The 12,502-nt window shown below is 48.4% G+C and overlaps 1 protein-coding gene across 1 annotated transcript in view; it reads left to right on the forward strand.

Annotated features, from left to right (window-relative positions):
* The window catches only part of ALDH1A3 (aldehyde dehydrogenase 1 family member A3), a 35,031-nt gene that overhangs the window by 18,718 nt on the left and 3,811 nt on the right, over positions 1 to 12,502 (forward strand). The window contains exons 8-12 of the mRNA XM_061181822.1: positions 134 to 236; positions 1,816 to 2,000; positions 6,612 to 6,776; positions 8,173 to 8,330; positions 9,107 to 9,181. Coding sequence (XP_061037805.1) covers positions 134 to 236; positions 1,816 to 2,000; positions 6,612 to 6,776; positions 8,173 to 8,330; positions 9,107 to 9,181 — 686 coding nt within the window. The remainder of the gene's footprint in view (positions 1 to 133; positions 237 to 1,815; positions 2,001 to 6,611; positions 6,777 to 8,172; positions 8,331 to 9,106; positions 9,182 to 12,502) is intronic.

Here is a 12,502-nt window from a genome sequence, read left to right on the forward strand (position 1 = left end):
AAGGCCCAGGGTGCCTGGGTAGGGAGGCCGCGGCCCAGGCCATGCCACACTCATGCCTCCAAGCTTGTCCAGAATGTGTGGGCCACATCCAGCTGTGTCCGAGGCTTAATGTGGTATGGTTTTTATCCTGAAGGTTGGAAAGCTGGTTAAAGAAGCCGCCTCCCATAGCAACCTGAAGAGGGTGACACTGGAGCTTGGTGGGAAAAACCCCTGCATCGTGTGTGCTGATGCCGACCGTGAGTCTCTCCCCTTCCGGGCATTGCTGGGGCTTTACGGGACCCGTAAATCTCTCCCCACTTCCTTGCCCAAATCAGAACCAATTGAGAAAGACAAGCACACACACAATGGGGATGTTTCTCCACCTCGGGTTATCCCTCCATAAATAATAGGCAGATGGAGATCCAAATGCCAGCTTTACTGCTGGTAGAAAGCTGCGTTGGAGGAGGACATGTTTCATGTGGTAGCCAGAGAGGCCACCTGTTTCTGCCCTTCATGAGTTTGCCTTCCCTGTCCTTGCAGAGCTGGGGCCATGACAAGTGGGCTAGGGTTCTTCTCCAGAGCCCCCTGTGTCGGGGGAGAGGGGGAAGGCCAAGAGGAGGAGGAGCAGGGCATGTGCTTCCCCCACAAGCATTCATCATTCTACCCTCCAAGTCGGTACTTCCTATGATGCTTTCAGGCTCTCGAAGACTTGATATGTTTCTTCCTTCTGTCTCAGATCTGACAAAACAGAGGCCAGTGGCAGGTGACCCTTAAAGATATCCTGCTGGCCTGGGTGCTGTCTCTCCCTTCACTACCTCTTCCCTGGGAAAGCCACCCTGCCCAGCAGCTTGGGGGCAGTTTGTGTCTCATGACATAATATTAAAATAGACACTCTTCTTGGTTGTCATGTCCAGAAGAGGGAAGAAAGGGCCACATCAGACATTCATCGACCTGCTGACATGGTCCGCTGCCAGATTTTTCGTGTGACTTCCCAAGTACGCTAAAACACCTTTGCCTTAAAGAACAGCCTCCCCCACCTGCCCATTGGTGCCAGGAATTCCTTTCATGGAGTACAAAGCCTTCCACTCCACACTCAGATAAGTTTGGAATTGCAAATATCCCTGAGAAAAATGACCCTAGCACAATTTCTCGCCAAGGTATAAATAACTGGTTTCAGTTCTACTCCTTGAAGCTGGCTTTCAATGGGAGAGAGGACTGGGTGAGGAAACAAGCCCCAAGGAAAGAAAGGGAGGCTGGGTGTGAAGGTGGACTGCTCATTTTTTGCCTGGTTTGGTGCTCCCTAATGGAAACATCATCAGTGTTACTAGTGGTCTCTGGAGCCACATGGAACAGTTCTGGGTATTGCCCCACTGTGACCCACATTTGGAGTTCCAAAGAGCTGGACTCCTGTTTTGCATTCTTGTGCCTCCATATCTGGGTGCCCCTTCTGCACCTCAGCTCACCCTCTTTCCCTCCCAATGAGGAAAACTACAGCTAAAACACAGGACTCCTGTCTGAGGGTTGGTTTGATAAGGGTCATGTGAGCAAGTGAGGTCATGGGCAAGTGAGGTGAGGATGTGACAAGTCTCTGTGCTCATTAGTGTAGTAAAGACACTAAGTCCTGCAGTCAGGGGACCTATTTAACCCCAAACTCCATGGATCGAAAAATCCCCTTTCCCATCCTCTCTGTTTGGGATGTGCTGAGCAAAATTAATTTCTGAAACGTAGCCATCCCGGGGCCTGTTTTCTCATGTGGGCAATTAGAGTTGCAGCTGTCGCCAGTCCGGCCTTAACAACTTAATCACTTCCTCTTCCCTCACCGCCCCCTCTCTCCAGTGGACTTGGCAGTGGAGTGTGCCCATCAGGGAGTGTTCTTCAACCAAGGCCAGTGCTGCACGGCCGCCTCCAGGGTGTTCGTGGAGGAGCAGGTCTATGACGAGTTTGTCAGGCGGAGCGTGGAGTTCGCCAAGAAACGGTCCATTGGAGACCCCTTCGACGTCAGGACCGAACAGGGGCCCCAGGTAACCTACTGACGTGTCAGATCTTGAGGTGCACGTCTGGGGGCTGAACCAGGCAGGCCTCTGGCCCTGGCCCTGTACAGCTCTGGTGCTCTGTGACTCCAGGGGACTCCCTTACCCACTTGCCCAGCCACTTGAGGCTTTTGTTCAGACGCTGATCAACAGTTCAATCCCATCAGGTCTTGGTAGTGTTATGAAATGGGGGTGGACACACAGAGCTCTGCTCTTTGCAGCAGATAATGCTGAGCTCCAGGCCTTGGTAGAAGGGAGGCATTCCTGGTTCATAAGTCTATGTGACTGCACCCTCCAGCCAAAGGACCAACCCTTCTCTGAGCCACCAGGGTCCCCAGGAGAGAGCCTCAGGCAGAGGCTGTCTTGCCTGGCTGGCCTCTCTGCAGAAGCGAGTTGTAACCCTGGCTGAAAGGCAGCAGAGTACAGGTGGAGGCAGCAGCTGGAGCCAGAGGCCTCAGCCTGGAGGCCCTTGAGCCCATGTGCATTATAGGACAAAGTGACCATCAGAAACCAAAGAATCCCACTGGAAAGGGCTCGGAGGATGGGGATACATCTCCAGGCAGTAGGAACACATCTCTGGAGACCTGGTTTTTGAAGCTGACGACAGGATGAAAATGATCATAACCACGAGGTTTAATAACCTCTTTAAGAGGGCAGGTCCTGTATCACTTTCTTACTAAGTATGCAGTGCGGCAGATGGATAAATATTTAAAAGAGGGCAGCCTGACCATCCCATGCATTATTGAAATAGAGTTCAACAGCAGCCTACTTTGCTTGTAGCCAAAGTCCTGCTCCAGCCAGGAAATTTCAAATCACATGTCAGGACTCACCCAATTTGTGTCTGTCCCGGGCGCTGGCTACTTACCCACTGCGTTGGCACCACGTGTTTCCACAGGAAGCCATGGATCTGAGGGCAAGTTTGGCTCTGTGATTTTGTGAAAGCCACAAGCTCCTTCCAAACCGCAGTTTCCTCATCTGGAAAATAGAGTAATTGATGAATATTATGAAAATTTCAAGGCACTTAATAAGTTTTTATTTTTTAAGGGGGTGGGCATTAAATGGCAGGCTCCCTGATCTAAGTGGCAGCAAATGTCTGTGCATGACTTCAAGCCACATCAGTTAGGTCTTGCTTAACCATCTTGGCTGGGGATGGGGGAGGACCATGTGGAAAAGGTGTGTTTCTGGCTACAGTGCCCACCCCTGCCTTGCCCCATCCCACATGCTCTGTGGCTCTGGTGCCACGTGACCCTGGTGGAGAGAAACATCTCCACTTGTGGCCAACACTCTGCATCCTGTCAGGCCTCAACCCCAAACCCAGCAGCCAGTGACACAAAGTTGTCCATCGGCCTTGGTTGGATTTCAGGTATGAATACAGACATGGCCACAAGTCATTATCGAATCTGCTGTGATTGTAAAGCTAACCCAGAATCCGTGGGAAATATGTGAGCTGATCCCATTCTAAGGAATCCCTTTTACCCCATCATTATTCATAAGTCTCTTTCCAAGGCTTCAGGCTTGACTTTTGAAGCCAGATATAGAAATCTCTTCCAAGACAGCACGGTGGTGTTGATTTCATCAGTGCTTTTGATGCTGCTGCTGAAAGTCCTTTTGAAAACTCACTTAAGCCATCTAACCTCAGCATATTATTTTAGGATGTTGTTGGGTTTTTTTTCTGCCAAAGTGCTTTTTCATCTACATTAATAAGGCTTTACTCCAAGAGGATTTACAGCTGTCTAAATAGTTCTGTCTGTCTCATGCCTGTAAAACAGCTAGCTGACCAGATAGGTGTCCACTGCAGGCAGCCAGAACACTCCAAAATTATTCAGGTTTGTTTGGCAACTGAGCAAAGATATGCACAGACTCACGCAGGCCACCTGGTGGGGGGCGGGGTCCTGCATCCTCTCTGTCCTCTCCTCTCCGGCAGAGCCACTTGCAGCCTTGGCTGTCCGCGGGGCCCTATTTCTCCATCTTTGGTGCTGTGCCCTGGCACAGCCTTCACTTCCCAGCAGGTTCTTCTCTCGCACTGTGAGGCACCAGCTGACATTCATGGAGGATTATTAGATCTAAACAACACATTCACACGGACTTGCCAGAAAGAGTTGAGTCTGGACGGTAGAGTTTCTATGGGGACCCACCGCTGGCTTCAGGACAGACGGTCTTGGAGGCAGAACATGGTCAGCGGCCACTGAGGGTCTGTAGTTTGATGAAGCCCCACAGCCTCTTGGTCTCCAAGGAGAAGGAGAGAGCAATCCTGGCACTTTTAACCCAAGACTTGGTTAAGACTTCCCAGAGAGAAGTTGAGGGAACCTTGAGATATTATGAGATCTGCTGCAGTTTGAGTTACTTTTTAGGTGACAGTACATACACATGGTCAAAACCCAAAAGACATATAAAGGTCAGTAGTGAAAAAGCTTCCTTCCATTCATTCATAGGCGTGGTTTTTACCCTTCCGTCCATGGGTATCCTGTGTTCTTAGTTCTTAGAAGAAAATTCTCCAGAATTTCTGTATATACAAGCAAAATTGAGTATGTATACAAGAATGTAATATGAATTCTGGTTTCCCTTGTTTTTACTCAAAATATCTATACACAGTACTGTTTTGCACCTTGATTTTTGTCCCCTAACAAGAAACTTGAAGAGCTTTCCATACCATACCAAACCATGGGAACCTGCCTTGTTCTTTTTTATATGTACATAGACTTCCACTGTATGAATCCAACAGAATTCAAGTAACACGTACTGATAAGTATGTGGGTGTGTGCGGTCACGCACGGTGCCACAGAGTAGTATGTCATTCCACACATATGCAAGGAAATCCACAGGACGGATTGCCCAAGTGGTACTGCTGAGTGAGAGCACATTTACGATTTCTACAAGCATTGCCAAATTACCTTCCAAAAGGATGAATCAACTTACGTTCCTACCAACCTTGTATGAGCTTGCCTGTTTCTCCAGCCTTACTAACAGAATGTGTATGGAGTTTTGCCCATCTGATAGTTAAAAATGATATCTCATTTGTTTTTAATGTACATATATCTCTTATAATGAGTAAGGTAGAACATCTTATGTTTAAAGGCCATTTATATTTCCTTTTTTATCAACTGTGCATGTGCTTTGCATATTTTTCTCTTGTACTGCTGATCATTTTTTGTCACTTCTAAGAATTCTTTACATACTAGAGAGATTAGCGCTATTTCTATATGACTTGTCAGTTTTTTCCAGTTTGTTGTTTTGCCCTTTGACTTTGCTTATGCTGTTATCGCCTTCTTTTTTTTACGTACTCAAATTTATTAATCTTTTCTTTTGGCTTCTGGATTTCAAGCCATAGAAAAGCCATTAGCACTCCGAACTTATGGAGGCATTCTCCCACATGAGAGAATTTGAAAACTTTTTATGACTTCATCTTTCATGATTAAGTTTTTGATCTACCTGGAATCTATCCTGGTACAAAGTGTGAGGTACGGAGCCAACTTGGTGTTTTAACACTGGATCCACGTTTCATAAGATGACTGGTCAAGGGGCTTGCATGGTTTGTGCCCACCCCTTCCAAGAAAGCCAGCCTACTCCTCAGGGACAGACAGTCATCCAAATGCACCACTGAGTTTGCTTATTTTTTTATTCAAATTTGCTTAAATTAAACCACTTTTTTATCGGAAAGTCACAGCTACAGCAAACCTATCTAACAAAGCTCTGTCTCTCCCAGCCAGAGGGAGGGGATATGCAACAGGGTCAGGGTCAAGAACAGGGTTCCCACGGATTGGGGAAGAGGGATCATTTTGGGTGGGAAGAGCACTTTGCCCCTTGAGTCTCCCAGAGAGGTACCCTTTGCCAGCCGGTCGAATACAGCATCCACAAGCTGGATGTTAGGCTCGTGGTACAGGGTACACCCCAGCCCAGGAGACCCCTAAACAAGGTGACAGAAGATGGAGCCCTTCTGATGAGCTGGCTCCCCATCAACCAGGAGCAGCCCCTCTACCTCACCTTGCACCTCTACTCTGTGTCCAGGGGTGATGAGTAAGGTGGTCAGCTTTACGTCTCACTTCTCTGCACTGTGGAGGGAGAATTCCAATAACTGTTGGTGCCCTAGGAGCAGGGTGCAGGGTGGCCAGTTAGAATACATGGCACCCAGTTCAAATAAACAGTGAATACATTTTTAGCGTAAGTGTTTCCCAAGTATTGTTTGGGATATGCTTATACTTTAAAAATCATTCATTGTTTTTTAGGAATTCAAATTTAATTGGGCATCCTGTGGTTTTATTTGCTAAATCTGGCAACCCTAGAAGGATGCAAGAGTTAGAACAAAGACTGTGACCACTTCAGATCTTGTTTCACCCACGGATTTGCTTAACAGCATGGAGGGGGTCAGACGGATGAATAAACCTACACCTGGAGAGGATGAGAAAAGCCCATCTCTCCCCTGCTCCAAAGAGCCCAGATTTGTGCATCGGAGGAATATTTGCATACAGGGAACATCTGGTCCATGAATTTTTTCTTGGCCAAAACATGATGGGTAGGACAGTGATCACATAGGAGGCCGTTGGACACATAAGTTGGTAGTCACCTCCCAGAAGGAAGCCGGGCTTACCTCTCACTGTTTTGCAGATTGACCAGAAGCAGTTTAACAAAATCCTCGATCTGATTGAGAGCGGAAAGAAGGAGGGAGCCAAGCTGGAATATGGGGGCTCGGCCATGGAAGACAGGGGGCTCTTCATCAAACCCACTGTCTTCTCAGAAGTTACCGACACCATGCGTATCGCAAAAGAGGAGGTACTGGGGCTGCAGGAAAAACCATGTCCCGTGGGGCCCTGTGCTGAGCTGGGACCCGGGGGGTGGGGAAGGGGGCTGGGCCTTTCAAACCGGAGTCTTCTCCAGGGCCCAGGGATCCCAGAAATCTTTGTGAAGGGACTGTTTTCCTTTTTCCTATGGCCTTTTCCCTCTCTTTAGGGGTCCTTTGGGAAGCCGTCCTGCTCCTGGGACCCCTGAGCCCTGTGTAGAGTTTGTCCTAGCCCGCAGTTCCACGCATTGCTCATCGTCTCCAGGGAACAACAATCCCTCTTCTGTCTTCTAACATGTCCTCAGGTTAGCCGAGGGTGGACGGGCATTGCAACCTGTGCATTTTGTCAGGAATCGAGCCATGGATTCAGGGCCCAAAGCTGCCTTCAGTTCCCCCAGACCGAACTTAAATGACAAGTGTTCATTCCAAAAACGTGTCCTGGCTAGAAGTCTCTTTGAAGTTTTCCATCATGAGCATCCTTAGAAATGGTGGAAATTAAGGTGACCCCCCCAATAAGAGTGTAATTCTAACTGTGTCTTTCAGTGCCACTGTTAAGCTAGTTAGAAGTGGTTCCCACCTGAGTCCCAGGTGCTTGGACCCCGGAATGTGGCCTTTTGGGGCACATGAAAGAGTGAATCACTGCCGAAGTCTTCCCGGTTCGAGCCTATTATACACTTTCTCCTTGAGATTTTTATGGGTTACTAACTGTACCCTGATGGCATGAGACTCAGCTCTTTAAACCTCTCTATGACAAGCTCCATGGGAACCAGGGCAGGTATTTCAGCAGGCTGACCCTGTCCTGCTGGGCTATGGTGCCGAACATTGAATCAGTTACAAGCTTCTTTCAAAATCACCTTTAAATGTTCAGCCTGTAGCTCTTTCCTTTCCTTTGCTATGTTGTAGATGGTGAGGAACACTGCCTCATTCCCTCCCCTGGGAGTTATTAGGGAAACATTTTAGGTCATCTTCATTGATAGAAAATGCAGCACCAAGAGACCAGGACCTACAGTCTGTGCCTGCAAACACCCTTCACAATAACTTTCCAAGAATGACTTCCAAAGTTTTGTCTTCAGTGCATCCCAGCATGCAGGGGCTCCTCCAAAGCTTGAAGCTGGGGCTTCTAGAAGCCCTGACCACATTGAGAGAGCTTCGACCCAACGTATTATTTTGGTTGTTATTTTTTATTTTTGTTTAATTCAGTCTTTCCCTTCAGATTTCAACCATCACACAGCTAAAAAGATGTTTGGACTCTCTCCTTCAGTTATCCTCTTCGTGCGTGTGAGCACTGTGGGTGTTTTTGAAAAAAGCATAAACGAAGGAAGTGCCTGCTCAGGTCATACATGCTTCATTCCAGCAGCCTCTCACTGCCATTCTTCCAATTAATCATAGATTTTTGGACCGGTGCAGCCAATACTGAAGTTCAAAAATATTGAAGAAGTGATAAAAAGAGCAAATAGCCTTGAATACGGACTAACAGCAGCTGTGTTCACAAAAAACCTCGACAAAGCACTGAAGCTGGCTTCCGCGTTAGAGTCTGGAACTGTCTGGTGAGTAGAGCATGAGTGCTCGGCCCCCTGAGCTGCCGGCCAGCTGGCTTCCTTACCCTTCTGTTAACAGAGAGCTTTTAGTCGTATATTATGTGCCAAGCACTGTCTAAGCACTTTGCTCCATCCTCGTGACCACCTTCTGAGAGGGGTACTGTTATCACCCCTATTTCACAGATGAGGAAATCAAGAGACAGAGAGACTGCGTGACTTGCCCAGGGTCACACAGCTAGTACGTGGCAGAGCAGAGCTCAGGACCAACTGTCCAGCTCTGATGCCCATGCTCTTGACCACCGTGTTGGGCCACCCCTTATTTTTTATTCTAATTCTAAGAGCAGCACATGCTCTTGTGCAAAGTATGGATGAAAGTCCCTGTTTCACCAATAATTCTGCTGATTACACTATCCTCATTTTAAAGATAATATTAGAAGATAAATATGAATTGGAGGCCAAGAAGCAGGAGAACTTTGAGGTCAGGCCTGTCTCATTTCAGAGCTAATTCTTATTCCCTTCGCCATAATTTTCCTCTCCCTTTTTCTCCCTTTGTCATTCCCTTCCTACCCCAGTGAGAAGCTTTATACTTCAGAATATTCAAATTTTAGTTTCTGGTGGTAAGAGCAAGAAGGCAGAGATCAAAAACACTGTTTTCATGGTTAAAACCTTGACAAAAAGTCATCCTTTAGGTGACGCTCTACACCAAGTGCCTAGTAGCTACAACACCTGAGGTCCAGCTTGGTCCTCTCCTGGTGACCCTGAGCTTCTCTTTATTCTCTCTCCAGGATCAACTGCTACAATGCCATCTACGCACAGGCTCCATTTGGTGGCTTTAAAATGTCGGGGAACGGCAGAGAACTGTAAGTGTTTCTGTCTCTCCATGCCTGTCCGCAGGGCCGATAAAAGATACACTAGGTCCGCAGTGTATGGTGAATGGTGGCCCGCCCTCCAGTCCACTGAGCCCTCCCCTGTGCTGTGCTTTCCCCCTGGGCTGGGCCACGTCCCCCATCTTCTCTCCCCTTCCTGCCCTTCCCTACCCTCATCCTCACGCCACCCCAGGACCGACCCCCAGCCTCAGCATATGTGTCCTCCCCAGCACCCATCCCATGTGGAGATGTTCAGTAGGTACTTGACCTAGGCCCACTGCAGGACAGGGCAGAGCTGGGAAGTGCACTTTCCACCAGACGTGGGATGTCATTACTCAATCAAACCCTGGCCCTCAGCAGGGAGGATGGGCTCTCTCCCAGGTCAGGCTGTGGCCCTTCTGCCCACTAGCAAGTTCCCAGGGACAGACCATGGGTGACTCTGGCTCCTCCTCAGTGCCTCTTCAGAGGGATACTGCAACATGCCGGGCCTCCGAGCCTCTGTCAAACCCACCACACACTCCTTCATGGTGCCCTTCTGTCTTGCCCTTTGGGAGGCTGTGCTCCATAGACCTAGACTAATGGATGGGTCTTCTGTGTTTGGCCCAAAATAAAAGGCCCAGGCCTAGAGCTGGATGGAGCGTTCTGGGGGGTGGGCACACTGTGGTTTCCAGCCAGTTGCTGCCTTCTCTCCCACGTCTTTCTTGGTGGTCGTTGGGGTTTTATTAGCCTTTGTGGACAAATAGCTTGTAGGATCAATCTCCCCAGGGAAACCATCTGTGACAACACACAGGGTCATTCCTGGAACATCTCAAAGGACTCCGAGCTCTTCCTCTTATTTAAACAGTTTGTATTATTTATAAATAGATGCATCACTTCGTACTTATTTGTACATCTTCCAGTAGGAGCACTCAAATGCTTCCCCTTGGCTTGGGCCTTAGTGGGGCCTTTGGGCAGCTACCCTTCCAGATTCTTAATCAAGATGTATGAAGGAATGAACGGGGCTGGCTTCCATCCCTGAGCAAATGCTCTTGACCAGTCTCCAGGGAATTGGGGGCCCTTCCCCCTTCTCATTCCTTCTTTCTCGTTCATCCTGACTCGTGGCAATACACCAGAGCCATCTGAACATCTGAGTAGAGTGTGTCCATTTGTGTCCCCCTAATTCCTAAAATTGGTTTCCCCTTCCAGAACCTCAGTAAATTCTTGGCCATGAAGACCCTTTACAGAAACCTTGTTCCCTCTGCTGAATGGCTTGTTTGTGTTGTGTTCTGTGAGCCTCTGTTCATTACCTCTTCACACTCACCTGTCCACGAGGGACATGAGACCTGGGCTGGGGTTACCCGCATCACCACTGGGGCCCACCAATAGCACTGGCCACAGCTGACATTTGCTGAGCACGGACTCTGACGACCTCTATCTGAGAGCCTTGCACATGTTAAGGCATGCCATCATTACAACAGTCCCTGGGATAATCTGAGTCCATTCAGGCTGCTGGGACAGAATACAGTAGACTGGGTGGCTTAAACAACAAACATTTATTTCTCCACTTCTGGAGGTTCAAGATCCAGGTGTCTGTTAAGGACCCTCTTCCTGGTTCACAGGCAGCCGTGCTGTCTCTGTGTCCCCATGGAGTGGAAGGGAGGAAAGTGTTCTCTGGGGTCTCCTTTATAAGGACACTAATCTCATTCATGAGGGCTCCACCCTCTTGACCTAATCACCTCCCAGAGGCCTCACCTCCTAATTTCTTCACATTAAGGATTAGGGCTTCAACATTTGAATTTCAGGGGGACACACATGTTCAGTCTACTGCAGGTAGGTACTACTGCTACCCCTGTTTTTGGATGAGGAAACTCAGGGATGCCCAGAGAGGACCTGTGCCTTCCCCAGGTCACACTACCAGTAAGTGACAGAGTTGGGATTGAACTCTTAAACCCACCACACCACAGGGCCTTGCTTAGCAGGGGTCACCTCTGTGAGCCACCTGGGATGAAGCCAGCCAGGGTACGCAGGGTCATTTGTCTCCTCGCTCTGCTGCTTCAACCAGTCAGGTTGTGACAGCTGGGGGACCCAGAACCCCACAAGGCCCTCCTCGCAGAGGCCAGGCACAGCCTCCTCCCACAGCAAGAACTTCAGTCCCCAAAGCAGATGTCCTTGGATGCAGGAAGGGTGTGTGGGGCCCACCTGACTTCTAGGCAACTGACTCACACCCACTATTCCCTCACTGCCTTTCTCACCTGTGTCTCCCTCCCCATCCCCGGTGGCACCGCCTGCCCGCTGCAGAGCAGGGCCGGGGAGTATCCGCTGCACTCAGTCCGTGTGTCACCCTACCGGTTAGCCACAATCGGGACTTTTGTGGATGTCTGTTTTTTCGACTCTTGGCATATATTTTCCCAAAGCTTTTGATAAAGTACTTTAACATAATTCACAAGGAGACTGGAAACTGGCTTGAAAACCAATTTCCGTTTTCAGTTGTCTCTAATTAATGTCTTCACGTTGCAATAAGTTCCCCTTTTTTATGCTGGAGCACTATGCGGTGGATTCCATGGTTTTCCCCATCCCCGGCCGCCTGGGCGGGGCTGGCTATCTGCCGCCCACCCACGGACCCCTCTGGGATCTCTCCCTGTACAGGTCTTGGGATGAAGCCTGCAATTTCTCTTCCTCCTGGACACTTTTCTTAGTTCTTTGTTTTGCTTTGCAATATAGTAACAAAAAAAATCCACACTGTAGAGACACATGGAAAGTCAAGGTCTCCCTCCCCTGACCCTCAATCCCATTTGTTAGAGGTAACCACTGTCCCATCATCCATTTTATTTATTTTGTTCACTTGTTCATTTGTTCACTGGCATATATTTACTGAGCACCTTTGATACCCCAGGCATGTGCTAGGCTCTGAGCACACAGCAGTGAACTCTATAAACAGCAGTGCCAACGCCCCCAACATTCTGGTGAGGTCCAATGGGAGAAAGGCTGAGCTTATGGATAGTGAGCGCCAAGGCGGTCACAACTGGGTGAGAAACCATTTAGGAAGTGCCACAGGGGGTCAAATAAGAATGACAAGAACTTGAACTAGGGCAGTGACTGCAGGAATAAAAAGAATGAGGTGATTCATGCACTTAATCTTACAGGAGTGATTTCATATTGGACTTACTAGTTATGTGCTAATTCAACATGATTTTATCACTTGGTTTGCTTTTCTTTTCTTTATGCAGTTGAGAAATCATTAACTACTTTGAATTTTTACAGTGCAATACTATGTGCTCAGTTTTAAAGGTTATTGTACATTTTCTATGCATACAATGGATGTAAACATGTATTTTT

The sequence above is a fragment of the Eubalaena glacialis genome, chromosome 2 (assembly GCF_028564815.1).
Source record: "Eubalaena glacialis isolate mEubGla1 chromosome 2, mEubGla1.1.hap2.+ XY, whole genome shotgun sequence".
Lineage (NCBI taxonomy): Eukaryota > Metazoa > Chordata > Mammalia > Artiodactyla > Balaenidae > Eubalaena > Eubalaena glacialis.